The sequence below is a fragment of the Dermacentor andersoni genome, chromosome 8, assembly GCF_023375885.2.
Source record: "Dermacentor andersoni chromosome 8, qqDerAnde1_hic_scaffold, whole genome shotgun sequence".
In the NCBI taxonomy this organism is placed as follows: Eukaryota; Metazoa; Arthropoda; class Arachnida; order Ixodida; family Ixodidae; genus Dermacentor; species Dermacentor andersoni.
In genome coordinates this window covers 110,227,263-110,246,584 of record NC_092821.1, presented here as the reverse complement: position 1 = coordinate 110,246,584, position 19,322 = coordinate 110,227,263, and the positions used below count along the sequence as shown (strand labels likewise).

Sequence of the window (19,322 nt, the reverse complement as noted above, 5' to 3'; positions counted from 1 at the left end):
GGTTACTGTTATGTTGACAGTGCCTGCTTCGGAAAAGGTTTTTGAAGGCATCTAGGCGTGAGCTCCTTCGAAAACGTTTATCTAACTGAATGCTTTTACTTTTCGTGTTGCGTGAAAACTGAAGAGCCTGAAATCTTCAAGATGTAGATGTCCCATAGCACTAAATAGATAAATGTTTCAACGCTTTAGAGGACCGAAGCAGTTTTTAGGGTCAAAATTAGTGACCAACGTGAAAACGATATATATACGGTTCTAAACTATCAAAGTCATGGTTCTGTGGTCAAAAAAAAGAAGGTGACTCAGTCCTAATGTCTCACCGTCTTCTCTATTCGAACACCAGGTGTTGACCTCGTACTCAACTCGCTGGCAGAAGAGAAGCTCCAGGCCAGCGTCCGCTGCCTGGCAACCCACGGCCGATTCCTGGAGATCGGCAAGTTCGACCTGTCCAAGAACTCGCCGCTGGGCATGTCGGTGTTCCTCAAGAATGTCACCTTCCACGGCATCCTGCTGGACGCGCTCTTCGGCGACGATCCCTTCGTCGCCGCCGACAAGCGCCGCGTCGTCGAGCTTGTCCGTGAGGGCATTGCTTCGGGCGCGGTGCGACCGCTGGATGCCATCAAGTTTGAGCGGGACCAGGCCGAGGAGGCGTTCCGGTTCATGGCCTCCGGAAAGCACATGGGCAAAGTGGTGCTCCAGGTGCGCTTGGCCTATGTTTTCATTCTTTTGTCTTTCAAGGCAGGGCATTCGATAGAAATCTTACCTGTGCACTCTTCAAAGAGTACAACACAGTATAGCGTTACGACGGAAACTGAAACTATATACGAGTATATTGCCGCCTTTAACAGGAATATAAGTGCAGTTAAGCTGTGTTGTCTGGTCGAGATTATATATACATAAAGGGAGGAAAGGCATGGAGCTTAACCATCTGCGAGTGTCCGGTTTGCTACCCAGTACTAGGTGGGGAGAAGTAGGGGCTGTATAGAGGACAAAGAGAAAGAGAAAGGAAAAATAAAGCAGAGCGGGACGGGTGTTTCAGACATAAGTGTTGAATGTTTGTACAAGAGAAGAGCCCTTATTTACTTAGCTAAAATTTCGTTCCACATCATTTAACTTTGCCGCTAAGTTGGAAAATCATCTTTCATTCTTCAAGACAGCTGTATTTCGCTGGCAGTGTTCATTTCATCTTTCGAATGATTTGAAGACGCTGCATATTGCTTTGCTGCTCCGAGAGCAGCTGTCCGCAGCCAATATATGCAGCAGTTTTTGTTCAACTAAATTTTATACTTGCGAACAACTTTCTCTCGCAATGAAAGAAAAGCCACGGGGGCACAGTTAGTGCACATGTGTTAACGCACGAAGTAGCCCGGCATAGCTTTACAGTGCTTTTGGTTTCTCGGAACAGGTATCGAGGGCGGAGGAGGGCGGCGGGGAGGGGTAATCAGCTTATTTTTTGTCCAAGCGGTGGCCGTTCCAAACGCGGAACGCGGCATGGCGAAGCGCACCAAGTTTGAACATCCGATTTAAAAAACAGCCGATCACTAATAATGTCACTCTTGCCGTTTGACGTGCACAGATCAGGCCGGAAGAGACCTCGCGCAAGACGACGCCCGCCACGCCACTCACGGTGGTGGCCGTGGCCCGCACCTGCTTCTACGAGCACAAGTCGTACGTGATCGCCGGCGGTCTCGGGGGCTTCGGCCTGGAGCTGGCCGACTGGATGGTGCACCGCGGATGCCGCAAGCTGGTGCTCAGCGCGCGGTCCGGCGTGCGCACGGGGTACCAGAGGCTGTGCCTTCACCGGTGGCAGCATGCGGGCTGCAAGGTGGTTGTGAGCAAAGCCGATGCCTCGACCGAGAAGGGCGCCCGGCAGATCGTCGAGGACGCCAAGGCACTGGGACCGGTCGGTGGCATCTTCAACCTGGCAGTGGTGGGTGGCCAAAAGCTGATAGTTTGACTCTTCTTTAGAACGAGCATGTGGAAACTCCTTTCGAACTGTTTGCCTTGCTGGTAAACTGAAATCTGGGCAAGTTGGTTGCACTCACCTCGAGGGTTAGGCATATGCCTCCCTCATGTTCAATGTTCAATTTGTCAGCGTTAGGAACGTCCCGTCTATCAGACGTATGACGCATCCGAAAATTGGACACTAGGAAAGTAGGAACCTGTGGGAATCTTGTTGGTATGTCTTGCTACTACAGCCGGTCGTAACAGACGCATTGATTTCTACGCGTGTGTTTCCCACCTTGGCCTGTCGCAGTCTTTTGTTTTTTAAAGCTTCCTGCTTTAAATGCTTTGCGAACGTAGCCTGAGTGTGGGCTGTAGTGTTCACACGCACAAATACTTGATGCATATTGCCTTAGGAACTCCGTTAAGTGTGGAAAGAAAACAAAACGCCGGTCGCGATGTGGCTAATCAGTGCTAAATATCAAGAGGGCGACAATCTGTCGGCCGCGGATCCTGCCGTGAGTAACGGCATTTGAATGGAAGGGTCACGGTTCAAAGCGGTGCCCAACATGCGTTACTTGCGCTTCTTGTTCTGAATTGGCGTGTGTCAGTCATAGATTTCCCTGTAGACTGTGGAGCTGGGCACCAGGTATTGCAATAGGTAAGCTGGGTTGACATCCCTGTTTCTCTTGCCACTGAAAACAAATTCAGTTTGATTCACCTGGGTTGCTCAATTAAAAGGAGCACATGTTCATGCAAGTAACAAGTGTGGCATTGCAATCCGGCACTCTTGCGACCGACTGCCATGCGACTTTTCAGAGTGTGCGGTTAGAGCCTCTGCGAATGTTCCCTTCTCGGCCCGTAGGTTCTACGCGACGCACTGCTTGAGAACCAGACGCCAGACACCTACGAGATCGTGTGCAAGCCCAAGGTTGACGGAACTCAACATCTGGACGAACTGTCTCGAAAAACGTGCCCGCAGCTCGACCACTTCGTCGTCTTCTCGTCCGTGTCCTGCGGCCGAGGCAATGCCGGACAGACCAACTATGGCTACGCCAACTCCGTCATGGAGCGGATCTGCGAGAGACGGGTTTCCGAAGGGCTTCCCGGTGAGCATGTCGTATTCAGTGAACGTGCTCAATGGTTTGCATTATCGTTATGTGACAGCGCAAAGTTAGCGCTAATGGTGGTCGGAAATTCGTGTTGCGTGACAAGGTCATAACACCAAACCCGGTCGCACAACATTTTAGGTTGATTCGTTGTTGTTGTTGTTGTTGTTGTTGTTGTTGTTGTTTCGGGGTTAGTGGCCCATTAACAAGGTCTCTCTCGGACCTTCAACTTATGTCTCTGTCCTCGAACTTGTGAGCACTGCAATCAGAACCTTGAGTGTACAAAGAAAAGCACGAACTGGAAAACTGAAGGTGCGCCCATGAAACAAATAAGGATGCAAGTGCGAATAAGTAATCGTCTGAACTGTAAACAGAATGCTAGCCAAAAATATAGTTCAACAATGCAAAACAACCAAATCTATTGTTGCGACTTTGGTGATGTACGAATTCGACTTGAATAGCTTTAAGGAGTTAAAATTGGGGCCCTATAACGTAGAACCATTCCAATATTTTTTTTATTCCAATCTCCTGACGTCAAATCTGCGTGACCGCCGACGCAAGCATCGGGCGGTGACCCGAAGGGTTGTCTAAACAAACCAATCAAACGCTCTCCTCGTTTATATGAGGTCACTTTTGCTTGCTTTAAAAACGAATAACATTGCCTACACTGAGCGGCTTGTCTTGTCTAATTGGCTGACAAGAAGCGAAGGGCACGCTCAAGTGGAGGGGGATTCGATGGGGCCGACCAAGTTAGCGACTGCTCCGCTTTCCCTTATTTAGCTTGCGGTGGCTGGTCGCAAATCACGGCGGCATGCAACGGAAGGTTAACAATGTCGCTAAAACGGATCCTCAACAAAGAAGAGTTGGCAGAGCGAGGTCGTAAATTTGCCGAAAGTGCTCGAAAATGTTACATGCCCACGCAAAAAGCTTTATTGTATGCAAATACACCCATGGTCTCCGGCCAGTGCCTGAGCGATCGGCGGCAGCCATCTTTTATTCCTTTCGGAACGGGGCAGCCTGCGACTGTTCAGAAAAAAATTCAGTTTTGTTCAGCATACTAATGCATCTTTAAGGCTTGCACGTCACTTTGACGCGGGGAATATTCGCGATTTTGTGACGTCGCGTGACGGGCAGCTGAAGTGGGTGCAGCCCGACAACTTTTGACCAATAGCTGAAGGCTAATGGCGAAAAGGCGTCGAATCAGAAATAACTATTTTTTTTTCTTCGGTACAATCATGCATAATAAGTGTGTACACGTCATATCACATGGAGAGCTATTGCGGTTTTCGTGATGTTGTGTGACAGACAGACAGTCCAAAAACGTTTTCGACCAATCGCCGAGGGCTCATTGCAGAATTGGTATAGAAAAGTTTGGTATTGCTTTACGTTATAACGCCCTCGGTCTCGTCTACGTTGTTGTAGCGTAGGCTGAACGACAGGGACACAGAAAAGCACATTTGACAACCACACAGCGCTATAGCTATAGCAGCCCTCACCTATACTTTCCCTCATCGACTTAAGATTGGTCATAAACAAACTATCAGATAAACTATGTAACTTTATAATATGGCATCTTTGTCTAGACGAGTACCCTGCTCCATACCAGAATCGTAAATGGGGAGAACTTTAGAATACCATGCTGTTATGCCCGTTTAGGCCTTGCCATCCAGTGGGGCGCCATCGGTGATGTCGGCGTTCTCCACGACACCATGGGTGCCGATGTGGTTGTCGGCGGCAGCCTGCCCCAGCGGATCAGCTCCTGCATGGCCGTCATGGACAGGTTCCTCAGCCAAAGCCACCCGGTCGTCTCGAGCTTGGTCAAGGCCGACCTTTCCACCAAGTCGGATGGAAAGAACAAGCAGGGCCTTGTCCAGTCCATCACACACATCCTGGGTGAGCAGCGGCGAGCTCTGTGGCATTCTGTCCGGGGACATCGCAGAGGTAGCAATGTGCGGTCTGAAGCAGGAGGAGAACGGTGACCGATCTCGCGTATCTCCTATAACCAAAAAGTGGTGCTTAAGGAAACTATTTATCAATTTCCGGTTAGATAACTTATCCTAAGCTCACCAGTGGCATGTGTAACTGAATTACCGCAGGACGCCCGGATGCAAATCTGTAACGCTAGTTCTTCAGATGAGGCAGAACCTACGCGAAGACTACACCTACACGCTGTCCCGTGAGTGCCGTTCGTTGTCACAGAATGTGAGCTTCCGGGTTGCGACTTTAGTCTTCGGGTCCCTTCCTTAGAATGAGTATTTAGACAAATCTATAAGTGCTGCAAGAATGACGCGGTTCTTGAGACAAAAAGCTTGTAGTGTCCTATAGGCAAGTTAATTTGGTCAACCAGTTCTAGTACTCGCCATTGACACGCCGACTGACACACGGTCGTTGTCATGTGACTGACGGACGACCGTGTCACCGGCCTTGTGCGCAGCCCTCCTTTATTCTCAATTCTACACCCTCGCCGTTAACACACCTTCGCTCGTTGCCGCACCCACCTGCCTTACCCCCTCTGTCTTCAGAAGAACCCTACCTGTACATACTGTGCCGAGGAAAGCATATTTCGCCTTGAAAGAGACAAGCCCACTTGTCAAAACGTTGGCTCCCGCTTTCACCTTGTTCTCGTTTTGCTCATCGTCTGGAATTTCCATCTCCCGCCTTCCCCCTGTATTCCCTCTTCTTGTAGTGACGCTCTTATATGCTTGATCCGTGCGCAGGTGTGAAGGACCCGGCCAGTCTGAACCCGAACATGAGCCTCGGAGAGCTGGGCATGGACTCGCTCATGGGCGTCGAGGTGAAGCAGACCATCGAGCGCGACTACGATCTCACCCTGTCCATGCAAGAGATCCGGCAGCTCACCATCAACAGGCTGCGCGAGATTGACGGCGGTGCCAGCAGCGAGCGGGTGTCCTCTGCAGCAAATGCCGCCGCCGCGCCGCAGGAAAGCGAGGGTCAGTAGTGGCCGAGTGTCCTGTCGTCTCCTCCCCTGAATGCGCACCGCAGAGCGTTTGTCAACGGACTTTTGAACGCACTGCGCTCGTCAGTGGATCCAACATTTGGTCGCCGACCAATTGATGCTCCCATAGAAATGGCGTTCCTCTCAAAACCAGTGCTCGGCTGCCTCAGACGGCTTGCCGGCGAGCACGAAGTCGAGGCCTCGACTCCCTGTCGCGGCAGGTGCCGTTTAGATCGAAAATAAGTACGAAAGGGCACGTGCATTAAAGCTTGAGTGCACATTAAATTCGCCTGTGTGCTACAGCACATGAATGATCTTGGGAAAGTGTGGCCATTAACGTTGGAAATTTTCGAATTGCAAAGCTCGAAAGCCGACCCGCGCATCTTCTCTCCGAAAAAAAACAGAAACGTGGCAAGGGCATAAAAAAACCATACGTAATAGAAAACACACATAGCAGCAACGCTTGGAAAGAGCACAAATAATCATTCTGCGGCTCGTTGTACATTTTTTTTTCTAAATTTGGAACCTCATATGTCACCTAGCATTTTACAGGGTAGTTCATTAGGGGGTTCACTTAAATCACTGCTGCTTCCCTCATTAGTGACTGCAAGACGCCGAATGCCGCACCATTGGTAGCAAAAGCTTCGAGACTACATCATCAACAAGAACTGGACATTTCGTTTAGCACAGCAGTCGAATTTGGAATTGTGACAGTGTATTGGCATGGGTCGAGCATTCGTGCATTGCCTGCACCCCACAGTTTTCTCGGTTTCAGTTTATGCATACCTAGGCTGCAGAATGACCAGTTTTTTTAAGGATTTTGTTTTCTAAACGTTGCAGACCATGATATAGAACATATGAGGGGACTTTCAATTTGAATGTTATTTTTAATTAATTTTTCCCACATGTGAACAGTGTTTATTAGTTGCGCATCTCTGTGAAGAAGCAGTATCCGGCGTCAATTAAACGCGACAACATTTCCTAAGCATCACATATTTCTTTAAACATGAGCAATAAGTACAGATGGGCAGGCTGTGGCTTGTGAAAAATTCTTGTTTAATTTTAAAAAAAATGCGGCAGATCCAACGCATCTTGTTAGAATTTACACGCCGAAAAGCTGTGAGCGTGTATAGATTCCAACACAAAACCAGTATTTCTGGGCTATTGCAACATCAGTGCAAGGTCATACGAAGGGCTCTCGCCACCCAAACCACATCATCCACAGTTACAAGCTGTTCAAAAACTCAGCTCCTTCGCATCTGCTTGGACGTGCGCGCGCGTTTTCGCGCCCCCGTCGCTACGCAATGCGACATACGCGGAGAGAGAGAGAGAGTAAAACATCTTTATTAATAATATTTGCGGAGATCGACTCACAGAACAAATTGGGATCGGCACCATAGAAGTAAATATGTCTGAGTGTGGCCTAACGGCTAGAGCATCGTGGTGCAGTGCTGCCCCGGACCGAGGCTGGATCCCGACCGTTTCGAACAGAATTCCAGTTTCTTTAAGTGCGAGGTTTTGAATAAGACAGCAGCGGCACCCAGCAGCCGCCAGCGGGAAAGTCCCGGAGGGTTCGCCAAAAAGAGCGTCGCTTTAAAAGTGTACCTGACACCTTGCATTCACTGACCGGGCACACGGTTTCGTGTAGATTGCAACCATCTCTCTATCTGATGCGACCAGCACTACGTCATGGCTCGTACGTCCCTGGTATTTCCAGAACCCGCAGACGTGTCCGAGGTGCCGCGGCTGACGCTCATCAAGGAGCTGGTTCCCCGCAACATCCTGGTTGAGATGAACGGCCTGAAGGGAGCCTCGCCCGTGTTCATCGTGCACCCTGTCGAGGGTCACGTGAACGCCCTGTCCGAGCTGGCCAGCCAGCTCCCCGTTCGAGCTGTCGGAGTGCAGAGGACGCCCGACGTTTCGGGCTGGTCCATAGAGGAGATGGCCGCCGTGTACCGACAGGTAATTCAAAACGACTCGTTCTGGGGAAAGTTGGCTGGCAGTTCGTGAAGAACTTCCAGCGCAAGTTAACAACAAAGCAGGGGCGATATTGCCGGCAGCTCCTTCCCATTGGCTGGCCGCGACAACGTCACTTGTCTGCTGGCAAAACTTTGGAAGCAACTGTCGGTATATTCCTGTCGCTATGCTTCATCACCAGGCGACCAGGCCTGACACGGAGGGTTCCTGCCGAGAGGAGTGGGGTCACCCGTCGCGAGACGGGAAGAGGGCGGTTCGGGAACTGCCTTTAATTAAGGGAAAATCATACATCCACCCATTCGTAGCAATTGCTGCAATTTTTCTTCAACTGCGAGGCTTTTCTTTCGTGGAACCGGTATGGGTTTCCTTTTTACCAGTTGCTACGAATGCGTGGATGTCTCATTTTCCCTTACTTTTCTCCACCCTGCGGGTTTCCGCAGAACTATTACGCGAACTGCGTTTGTTCGCGAACTGCGTTTGTTCGCGAACTGCTGTCGCAATTCCCTCGCGGAAGTGTGCCGGCGGAGAAGTCAGGTGGTCGCGGGCTGCCAATGGGAAAGAACTGCCGGAAACTTTTCGCCCTGGCTACTCTGCCTGCTGCCAGCAATGTAGACACTGCCTTAGCTCAAAGAACAGTGGACCGGACACCATAAGCGCCCGTGGAGTCTTCTCTTGTTTGTGTTCGTTTTAATTGCACTACAAGAGCTGCACCAAGTACGTAGCTTGGCGGACGTACCTTGTTAGGTCTTCGCACGTGACCTGTCTTTATAAACACATGCAGATTCTATCTAAAGGAAGTAACTTTCAACTAAAGTTGACCAGGGGCACCTTCAAAACGTTTTTATGTCGACACAGACGTTACTTCTATCTGAACACTGCTGTCTCCGTATAAATACTAAGCGTAACGCTAAGCACGACGCTATGCGCGACGCTAAGCGTGAACTCATCCCTTTAGTATCTTTCACATCTTTACTACAGTCTGTAGCTGTCGTGAAAAAAAAAATACGGCGCTTTTGCGCCGAAACACGCCGTAAAGGGGCATTCCCGATTGACGTTAACCACCTGGAATTCTTTATGCCAACTGCAACAAAATTTTGAACCAAGTAAGAGAACCTAGTTTAGGATAAGATATAGAGGAGGCCTAGCTCCGTACGAACTTCGACGTTTCAAATACGAGCGTCGTGTAGCGCCCTCTTCCGACAGCTTCAGGAGGCTTGCAGAACGAGGAAGCGTAAGAGGAATAAGAGAATGGAGATGCGTGGTTCGTGGCGTGCGCATGAGCGAAACACGGCCGGTAGTAAAGTTTCGGAGTTAAGCGTCATGTCCAGGTGTGCCGTTACAACAGTGATCACCCGGACACAGACGTGAACTCACCCGACCTTCCACCACCAGCAGGAAGTGTCACAAAAAGCTCGCAAAAATAGCCGTTTTTTCTGCTGAACCTAAAAAAAAATAAAGCAACGCCACTCGCGAGAAGTGACGCGTAGGCCCAAAGCACGGCACCTCGGCGTGACCTCTGAGAAAAGCCCAGACTGCGCGTACGCTTGCTATTGATAGCGATTCAAAATGTGCAATCTGCATTTACCCACTATCCGGCGGTCAAGCTGGTGCAGGACAAATCCGGTATGCTCAACGTAGCACAGCCCCACTGCAGCGCACGAGCGTACTAGAGCAGTCGCGTCTGGATGCCTCTGCAGTCTGCATGCGTCGTCTGCTGCGCAGCGTATATGCTGCCGACGCCGCGAGGTGGCGCGGCGAGCCCACTCACCGTTAATGCCATTAAATCAACGTTCGCTAGCCGCGAGCGCGCCGTTTAGACGCTCGGACAACCGCGCGCTCCGATTGGTCACTGTGATTGACGTGGTTCCAGGGGCGTAACGAGGCAAGCACCAGGCACCTGCAGATGCCCGCGGCACGATTAAACATCGCGGAGGCGTCGCGTTTGGATTTACGTCATAGCGACAAACACCAGGTGCGCGTGTCGTCTGCTAGGTGCTGCTTCAAGGGAAGCTAACAAGAAAACTATAGAAATTATCAGCCCTGCCGCTTTGCCAAGACAGGTTCAGTGGTGGTGTACACTACTCATTCATAAAAATAATTTGTCAAAGAGAAGTTTTGTTCCAGCTGGACTTTAACGTGCACCCAATGCACGATAACGAGCGTTCTTACATACCACCCTCATTTGAATGCTGCCGTTGCGGCGGCGTTTGATGCTGGGACCTCGTGCATTGTACCCATAGTTGCATCTACAAGAGCACGTCAATAAAGCATTGCTACTGTCCATGCTGCAAAATCGTGCACAGTTCTACCTCAACTCGGAGACCTGTGCAGACGTGCAACTTCTCTCCCATTTTCTTCTCCCTCTTGATGTATGTCAGTTAAAATCCTTTTTGTGCGCCTTCCATTGTTGTTTCCGTCGTTGCAGAAACTCGTCGAGGTTCAGCCCAGGGGTCCCTACCACGTGGTCGGCTATTCGTTCGGCGCCGCAGTGGCCTTCGAGATAGCCGTCCAGCTGCAAGCGTCGGGAGCCTCCGTAGGCAGCCTGACCCTCCTGGACGGCGCCCCACAATACATGTCTGTGCACACCAGTCAACACCTGTCGCGCTTCTCTGGTAGCAAGGACGACGAGGAGTCCTCACTCTTCTGTGCCTTCCTCATGCAGTACATGGACATCGACTTCATAGAGGTGGGTATAGGTTTTCACGTCGTACGCTAAATGTGTGTGTCTGTGCAGGTGGGGGGGGGGGGGGAGGTGCTTGCGGATTTTATGGTCATTTTTTATATAAAAAATTGCCCATAAGCAATCGATGATGGTCGTCAAAAAAGGAAAAGCCTTCCCTCTTTCTTTCTCTCTCTCTCTCTTCTTTCCTTTCTTTTATCATCGTCGTCAGCCTAAGTTTATTTAAATCCACTGTGGGTTGAACTCCTCTTCCAGCGATCTCCAATTATCCCTGTCTTGAACTAGCTGATTCCAAGTTATGCCTGCAAATTTCCCATTTCATCATGCCACCTAATTCTCTGCCATCCCGACTGTGCTTCCCGCGCCTTGGCACCCATTTTGTAACTCTAATAGACCGGTTATCCGCCTTAAGCGTTACATGAACTGCCCGACTACTTTGCTTCTTCTCAATGTCAACTAGAATATCGACTACCCCTGTTTGCTCTATAATCCAATCACTGTCTTCCAGTCTCTTAAAGTTCATCTAACACACCTCATTTCATGGCTCATTCAGTAGTCCTTTTTCACAAACTTCTTTTCAACCTCCAAGTTGCAGCCTATGTGTTTGTACCGATATCATGCAATGATTGAACACGTTTATTTTCGAGGATAGCGTTAATTAAGCTGTCGGTCCCGATATCGTAATGCCTGCCGTATGCGCTCCAACCCATTTGTATTTCCTGCAAATTTCTTTGCTATGATCACGGTCTACTGTGAATAATTGACCTAGATGAACGCACTCCTTCGCAAACTCTAGACGCTGAGAGCCAGTCATGAATTATTGTTCTCTTGCTAGGCTATTGAGATTTACGTGGCTTTTTGAATGTTAATCTTCAACCTTACTCTAACACTTTCTCGGCTGCGGTCCTCAACAATTTGTCGCCTTTCATCACCTTTATCATACCTAAAACGCCCAACGTCGGGGTAGCGATGTTAGTAACACGGGTACGTGGCGGCATGGACAATAAATTTGAGCCTCGCAGCTTTGTCGAACACGTCTGCTGTTGTCGGCGTGTATTATATGTGCTCGTGCAGTGTGCGTGAGCTCTCTCTCGAAAAGAATTCTCGTCGTCCGTTCACGTAGGTCCGGAACCAGATGAAACAGCACCCGAACTGGGATGCCAAGCAAGAAGCAGCCACAGACATTCTTCTCAAGGCATACCCAGACGTACGGCCGAGCCGTTCGGACGTGGCTGCGGCGACGCGAGTCTTCTACGAGTTCCTCCTGTCCGGCACCAACTACAAGCCCCAGGTGAAGTTCCATGGCGACATCGTGCTTGTCAAGCCTACCAGGCCACGAAAAATGGCGAGGCAGTTGCCATTCGACTACGGCCTCTCCGAGGTGAGTGGGCAAGGCTAACGCTTCGCTTAATTGTCTCCGCCTGGGTTACCACGACGTGAACAGACCATGCTGTACCGTCTGTGGCTAGGCGCTGCCTTTACGAACTCATATGTTTTCGTTATTGGAATGGCCAACAGCCACACGTGCGACACATGCAACATCGATGAGACGCCTGCACATATTATCTGTGTCTGCCCGCGATATAGTTCCCAGGGACAAGTGCTGTGCAGAGTACTGGACCAGTTGGACAATAGTCCACTATCAGAACTCAAAGCTTTAGGTCCGGGCTTCGAAAAAACATCCGCGTTAAAGACCTTACTCGCGTTATTAAGGTTCCTGCGGTCTACGGGGCTTCACGATAGACTATAAGAGCGCCGCCCCCTAACGCTCTATAGTGTACGCGCTTTGTTCGTGCTCGTCTCTCTTTTTCTATATCTCCCCCTTCCACTCTCTTTCTCTTTTTATCCCCCTTAACCCTTCCCCCCGTGCATGGTAGCCAACCAGAACTACCTCTGGTTAACCTCCCTGCCTTTCTCTGTGTTCCTTTCTCTCTCTTGTCTTCGTAAATCGCTTGCGCATAAGCAATTCATTTAACCTTTTCCGGTCCAGTGGCTCTTGAGGAAAAATATATTAATTTGCAAAAAACCGTTTTCGCGATAATCGGCCGGTTTTTTCATGTCCACTGCAGGATGAAGGTCTCTCCCAGCGATCTCCAATTTCACCTCTCTTGCGCTCGCCGATTCTAACCCGCGAATTTCCAAATTTCATCACCCCACCTAATTTTCTGCTGTCCTCGACTTCACTTCCCTTTCCTTGGCACCCGCTCTGTAATTCTATTGGTCCACCGGTTAACTGTCCTGCGTGTTACATGACCTGCCCAGCTCCATTTCTTTCTCCGAATGTTAACTAGAATATCGGCGATTCCAGTCTGCTTCTGATCCACACCGCTTTTTTCCTGTCTCCTAAGCTTACGCCGAGCATTTTTTCGTTCCAATGCTCTTTGCGATGTCCTTAGCTTGTTCTCGAGCTTTGTTAACCTCCAAATTTTTGCCCTATATCGTAATCTCCCAGCCAGGATTTAGTAATGCCGGCTGCAGGCACTCCAGTCCATTTTTATTCTTCGGTAAATTTCCTTCTTGTGATCAGGGTTTCCTGTGAGTAATTGACCTAGATCAACGTACTTCTGTACGACTCTAGAGGCTGACTGGCAGTCATGAATTCTTCTTCCTTTGCCAGGCTATTGAACATTAGCTTTGTCCTTCTCCATATTAATCTCTTAATATCTCTTAAGCCCTACTTATATAATCTCTTAATATAATCTCTTAAGCCCTACTCTTACACTTCCTCGGTAAAGGTACGTCCTCTATCATTTCCTGCAGTTCATCCCCAGTGTTGCTGAACAGGACAATGTCGTCTGCAACAGAAGGTTGACATGTTCGCCGTTGTTCCTCACTCCTAAACCTTCCTAGTCTGAGAGCTTGAATAATTATTCTAAGCATGCATTGGAGAAATTGTGTCTCCTTTCCTGACTCCTTTCTTGTTAGGGAGTTTTCTACTTTTCTTGCGGAGAAACAAGGTAGATGTGGAGTCTTTGTATATTTTTACCAAGATATTCCCCTATGCCTCCTGTGCTCTTTCATTACGCAATGCCTCTATGAATGCTGGTAACTCTATATTGAATCAAATGCCTTTTCATAATTTATGCAAGCCATATAGAGAGCTTTTTACCACGCAAGTTTCTCAGTTGCCTCAATGACGACGATTGCTAGAAATATCACACATGAAAAGAAACCAACACTAAAATTAACCTCCGGAAGTGCGCTGTCAGCAACTGTAATTACGAAACAAGTTGTGAACCCTGGGCGAGTTGGTACGAGCGTTACAAACGAGACATCGGCAATGAGGTTTGTTCTAGACGGAGACATAGGTTTGTCATGCCTGTTTCTTTGCCTATGTCCCATTCCTAAGGCGCTTACGGAAGATTACTATTTGCTTAAGTTGCCAACTTGGTGCCGGAGATAAACATGGTAGTCCCCAATATTTTTCCAAAGCCTATGCGTCGCATTACGCTAACTTTGGACCTCTGTGCCATATTAAACATTAGTTTCCCGTCTGAAAGGACATGAAAGGACCTGAAAGGACATGACCTGCCTGGAAGGGCACGAAAAAAAAATTGTCTCCAAATTACTTATGGCCATACTACACGCCGTTACGATAGTGAATTAAGGAGTCTGAAAAAAACGTGCGCTGCGTTCAAGCCATGATTTGGTGCATGACAAAAGTCTTGAGATGTGTTGCCCAAAAGCGCACATGTTGTCAACGAGAGTGGCTATGCGGGCTTGTTCGTTGATCATCATAGAATGGCATGTAGTGTGGCGGAGCGAGAGAAAAAAAAAGGACACAAGAAGACACTTAGTGAGTATGTGTGTGTGTTCTGTGTCCTTTTGTGTCCTTGTTGTCGCTGCGCTGCATGACATGCCATTCCACATGCTGATCCCATCCCCATCGCGTAGGAGGTAGGATCCATACGCGCGGAAAAAGCGTAGGAGAGGGATAACGCGAGGTCACGGTGCTCCATTCCTCCACTCCCACCTCTTTCTGGTCTAATCCTCCAATCCTCGGGGCCAGTCACCGCGTGGGGCGCACCGACAGTGTCAGCAGCATAGATACTCAATAAACGTCAGGTCGCGTACCAACGAGGGCATTGTGCACTAAGCACAAACGCGAGCTCTAACACCAACAAAAAAAAATTGGTGGCGCATCCATCCTTCGAAGATGATCGAAGACGGTAACGCGATTATTATGCCAAAAAGAGGTGAGGCGTGCAGACAGGACACGAGAGTAGAGAAGTGGACAACACGAACGCCTCTTTTTTGCATAATGAATCCTTACCAACTAGCTCAGCTTTCTGTCGTCCTAACGCGATTAGCCGCTAGTACTTTAGTGGCGATATGTTTTATATGCTATGATCATTTTTATGAAGAGCGGCACACACCCAGTCGCACACATACCCGCTAGCGCATACATAGTGACGTAGTTGGCGTGGAAGGAACGCGGTTAGATCCAGACACAGATAAACAGCGTGAAGCGCGTAAAGTATCCTAACAATGCTAATCGCATTGATATGGTCGGAGTGTGTGCCGAGTTCGGAAAAGTCATATGCTCGCATAGGAGGCGTCGAGCGGAGCGGGGGAAACGTTTTCGATGCGCATCCAGAAACATGGTTCAGAGCGCGAGGGCGTGCTGGCTGGTTAAAAAAAATTAAATTATGGGGTTTTACGTGCCAAAACCACTTTCTGATTATGAGGCACGCCGTAGTGGAGGGCTCCGGAAATTTCGACCACCTGGGGTTCTTTAACGTGCACCTAAATCTAAGTACACGGGTGTTTCCGCATTTCGCCCCCATCGAAATGCGGCCGCCGTGGCCGGGATTCGATCCCGCGACCTCGTGCTCAGCAGCCTAACACCATAGCCACTGAGCAACCACGGCGGGTGTGCTGGCTGGTCGACGCGAAGTCGAGTCGCGTCGAGTGCCGGCGACGAGCGTCGACAAGCTCGGCGGACGTTCCTCCCCGGAAACGAGAAGCAGTGTCGATACGCCACCAAGAACGGCTTTGAAACGCGACTGCCCGCCTAATTGCTCCCAAACGCGAAGCCGGACGACGTCGACACGCAGTGGTAACAGCCGAGCCGAATCTTGTCGTTTACAGGGGGGCCGATCAAGTATACTTTCATAAAACACTTCAACGCGACGTTTCGGTGGGTAGTGTGCGCGACACACGACTTTACGTCACGCAGACGCGTCTGCGGCTGCGCAGCGCCATACCTTTAGGTCGAGTGAAGCGGTTTCCAATGAAAGCGCGCTTAACATTGTCGTGAGGTAGGTTTATGCGTACGATGTGTTCTATGCAGTACGCATGTAGTCGTGAGGCAACGTGACAAACACCACATTCGTGTTTCAGCAACGGTTACCCGTAATGCGAGGATTCGAATCGGATGTGTTGATTTCTAACAGATAACTTTGCGGTTAGGCATTTAGTGCCATTCAACTCTTTTCTGCGTGGCATCTAGGTTGAGCCACGGCGGTCTCTTGAAGGCGATTACGGTGTTCCCTTTCATGTTGCTCATCGGGGTATGTATGTGTGCACGAAAAGAAACCTCACTGAAAAGGAACGGCGTTGAGCACTGCGCGGGCCTTATTTTTCGGCCCGGGCCCGTGATACCAAGCCCAGGACCAGTCCGGGCACGTGTTACTAAACCCGGGCCCGGCCCGGGTCCGGGCTCTCATTACTAAGCTTAGCCGGGGCCCACGTGCGCATGACCAGGCCCGGCCTTTAAGTTAAAAAATAAAAAATATCTTATTTTACTTACATGTTTACTATCTATGACACGTACTGCACGCATGTGTGTCAGCACCACCTTCTCGGTGTCTAATCAGCTGCAGTGTATGAACAGAATACCGAAATCCTTGTTGCTCCCATGGGAGCATCAGTGATCTGGCCCATTGCCTGTGCTGTTATTTTTCCGCGGGTGCGCATGCATTGACCTTGATCGTACGATTAGGTACTATGAGGTCATTTATGATGCGAATATATATATATATATATATATATATATATATATATATAAAGAGAGAGAGAGAGATTGAGAGAGAGAGACAATCGAATTCACGAGAATGCAGCATAAAATAAACGCACAAGTAGAAATTTGATTTTCGAGGTTTGAGCTATGGGCCATCCAGCAAGCCCGTGAGGCGGCGAGGAGACAGGATCTCCGGACCTCCTCGGGGGCGGCCTAGGCCCAGGCCACGAATTTGCCGGATTGTTAATAAAGTTGTCACCACCACCACCACCACAAGTAGAAAGGCACACCCCTTGCGTTAGCGCTAAAATAAGATAATAGTATCGAGAGTTGTAATACTGCAACCTAGAAACCGGTAACAGGGAAATGGTCTGAAGAGCAGTTTTTTGCATAATTTATTTATCTTTACGCTAGAACTGTGTTCGTTTTTGTGGAAAAAAAATAAAGATTTAAACTCCATCTGTTTTTCTATTTCTTTTGCTATAGGGTATACAAGAGCCAGCTCCTTCGACGCCTAACTTCAGCTTGGCACAGAATGCCTTGGGCCATGCCATGCATAATGTTCGCGTGTGCTCGACGACACACCTTGGGTCCTTTAATGAGTGGGCCCGACTCTGACACGGGCCCGTAGCTTCAAACCCGAGCCCGGCCCACCCTTACAAAAAATTTTATATAATGTCTATAGACAGTCTATAGACTATCTGTAGACTTTATGTGAAAAATTTTGTAAGGGCGGATGTCTATAGACTGTTTATAGACTTTCTATAAAAAATTTTGTAACGGCGGGCCCACGACTTCAAGCCCGGGCCTGGTCCGGGCCCACCGAAGTATGCTTCGGACGGTCCCACAGGGCCCGCGGTCCCTGCCGGGCCCGAGCTTTCGGGCCCGCCCGGGCCCGGGCAGTGCTCTAGAATGGCGTCCCTCTCAAACGCCATAAAAACAAAAATATTCGCTTGTATCGATTTGCACAGCGCGTGGGATCCGCATAATTTATGTTAATCTGTGTTCTTGTTTTTCTTTGCCTTTTCTTCCAGTGCTGTGATGGCAAGGTCGAGATCAAGGTGGTCGACGGCCTCCACGAAAACTTCATCCTCGGCCAAGGTGCCAAACAGTGTGCGGCTATCATAAGTCAACAAGTTAAACATTGAATTTTTAAAAAAAACATACCGTACATGTTTGAACAAACCCCAGGTGGCTCTCATCTCCGTATGCAACGCACCAAGCCCCGCGAAGTGTGGCTGGACCGGGGTTTTTGTGGAGCGAGTGTTTTGATTGACTAAACGACTGAGCCAGATCATTTTGCACTGTACAGGAAAGAACTCGTTCGCGTGGAACATTGCAGATGATGTAGGAGCAGGCGTCCGCGAAACGCCATTACTGTCACGTGCGAATGGGCAGCAATTATTTGCAAGCTTGTTTTGGACCGGCTTCGAAGTTGGTTGTAACAAATTTAGGTAACCGTAAGCAGGAACTCTGGGTCCACGCCAAGTCATGAGAAAGTACAAGGGATAGTTCCTGCACGCAATCGTGCAAGGTATGTACTTCCGCCTAAGTATTGCAGTAGCCCAAGAACTGGACCGAACTACCGACTCACCAGAGGGCTCTCAATCCCTGATGTACGACGGTCGCAGTAAACAGACAAAAATCAAGAGAAAGAGACAATGAAATGTGTAAAAGTGTATTCGTCATTCGAAGATGTACACCTGTCAGGTGTGAGGCTACGAAGTGGCCTTTTTTTCTCGTTCTCTTGAGATGGTGTCCTTGTTTTTCTTTTGCTGTCATTCTTTTTTTCTCTGGTTATTACATGTACAAAGACAGCTGTCTAGCAGAGACGGCTGTGTATTTATGTATTTGCCAGAACCATGACGAACACTTTATGTTCATTTTTATCACATTCTTTATATTTTGACCCTGGAAATAAAGACTTTTGTCGCGTATCATGCGCTGTCTTTCGAGTGTTTGGTTTAAGGATGAACGAAAGCCATAATGTATGAAATAGGTAGTTAGAGACATGAGCGCTTTCTTTGAACAAAGAAATGATTGCGGAGGGAGAGCAAGAGTCAACTTGCCCCTAGTAACGCTTCACAGAACTGTAATGCGCACAACGCGTCACAACAATAAAATGTCTCCTTCTTCAACTTGATATGCTTCTTGTCTGACGTGCTCAGAAAAAAAGACAATCGCAGTTTCTCCGTAAAGGCAAACCAATGCATTACACCGGCCCTATAAATTACAGTGAACATTCGCTTACTAATTAAATTCGCCAGCGACGTGTCACGCGAGTACTAGCAAACATGAACAGATTTCGCTCGATGACCGCGAACGCTCTATGTCATAACGTTCGCTTGATCAAAAGAGGCAGCAGCGGCGAGCGAATTCCCCTTCGTGTTTATTGTAGCTTCGACGCGAACAAGGCGCGCAGGAACACGGCGCGTGCGAAGCCATCCCGCGTCGCCTAGCCTTTGCACCCGGCACACGTTACCTCCAAGGTATGGCGCGTGCAGCACAGCCGCTCCGGTGTAGACGAGGAGGCGCGCTCCCAAAAGTTAACACAATTCGCTCTGATATAGAGGCTAGATAATACAGACTAAATGAAAACACATTCGTCGCACCAGAAGATAGAAATGTGTGTACGTAAGGGTTAATTGTTATCGCAATAAAATAAATAGGCTAGGGAAACAACAGCGAATAAAATGA

General features: G+C 49.0%; 1 protein-coding gene across 1 annotated transcript in view; it reads left to right on the top strand.

Annotated features, from left to right (window-relative positions):
- Positions 1 to 18,562, top strand: part of LOC126529457 (fatty acid synthase-like) — a 60,459-nt gene extending 41,897 nt beyond the window's left edge. Inside the window, exons 18-26 of the mRNA XM_050177052.3 lie at positions 341 to 696; positions 1,574 to 1,927; positions 2,807 to 3,050; positions 4,707 to 4,943; positions 5,768 to 6,001; positions 7,724 to 7,968; positions 10,409 to 10,669; positions 11,787 to 12,044; positions 17,660 to 18,562. Coding sequence (XP_050033009.3) covers positions 341 to 696; positions 1,574 to 1,927; positions 2,807 to 3,050; positions 4,707 to 4,943; positions 5,768 to 6,001; positions 7,724 to 7,968; positions 10,409 to 10,669; positions 11,787 to 12,044; positions 17,660 to 17,773 — 2,303 coding nt within the window. The 3' untranslated portion in view covers positions 17,774 to 18,562. The remainder of the gene's footprint in view (positions 1 to 340; positions 697 to 1,573; positions 1,928 to 2,806; positions 3,051 to 4,706; positions 4,944 to 5,767; positions 6,002 to 7,723; positions 7,969 to 10,408; positions 10,670 to 11,786; positions 12,045 to 17,659) is intronic.
- The last annotated feature ends 760 nt before the right edge of the window (positions 18,563 to 19,322 follow it).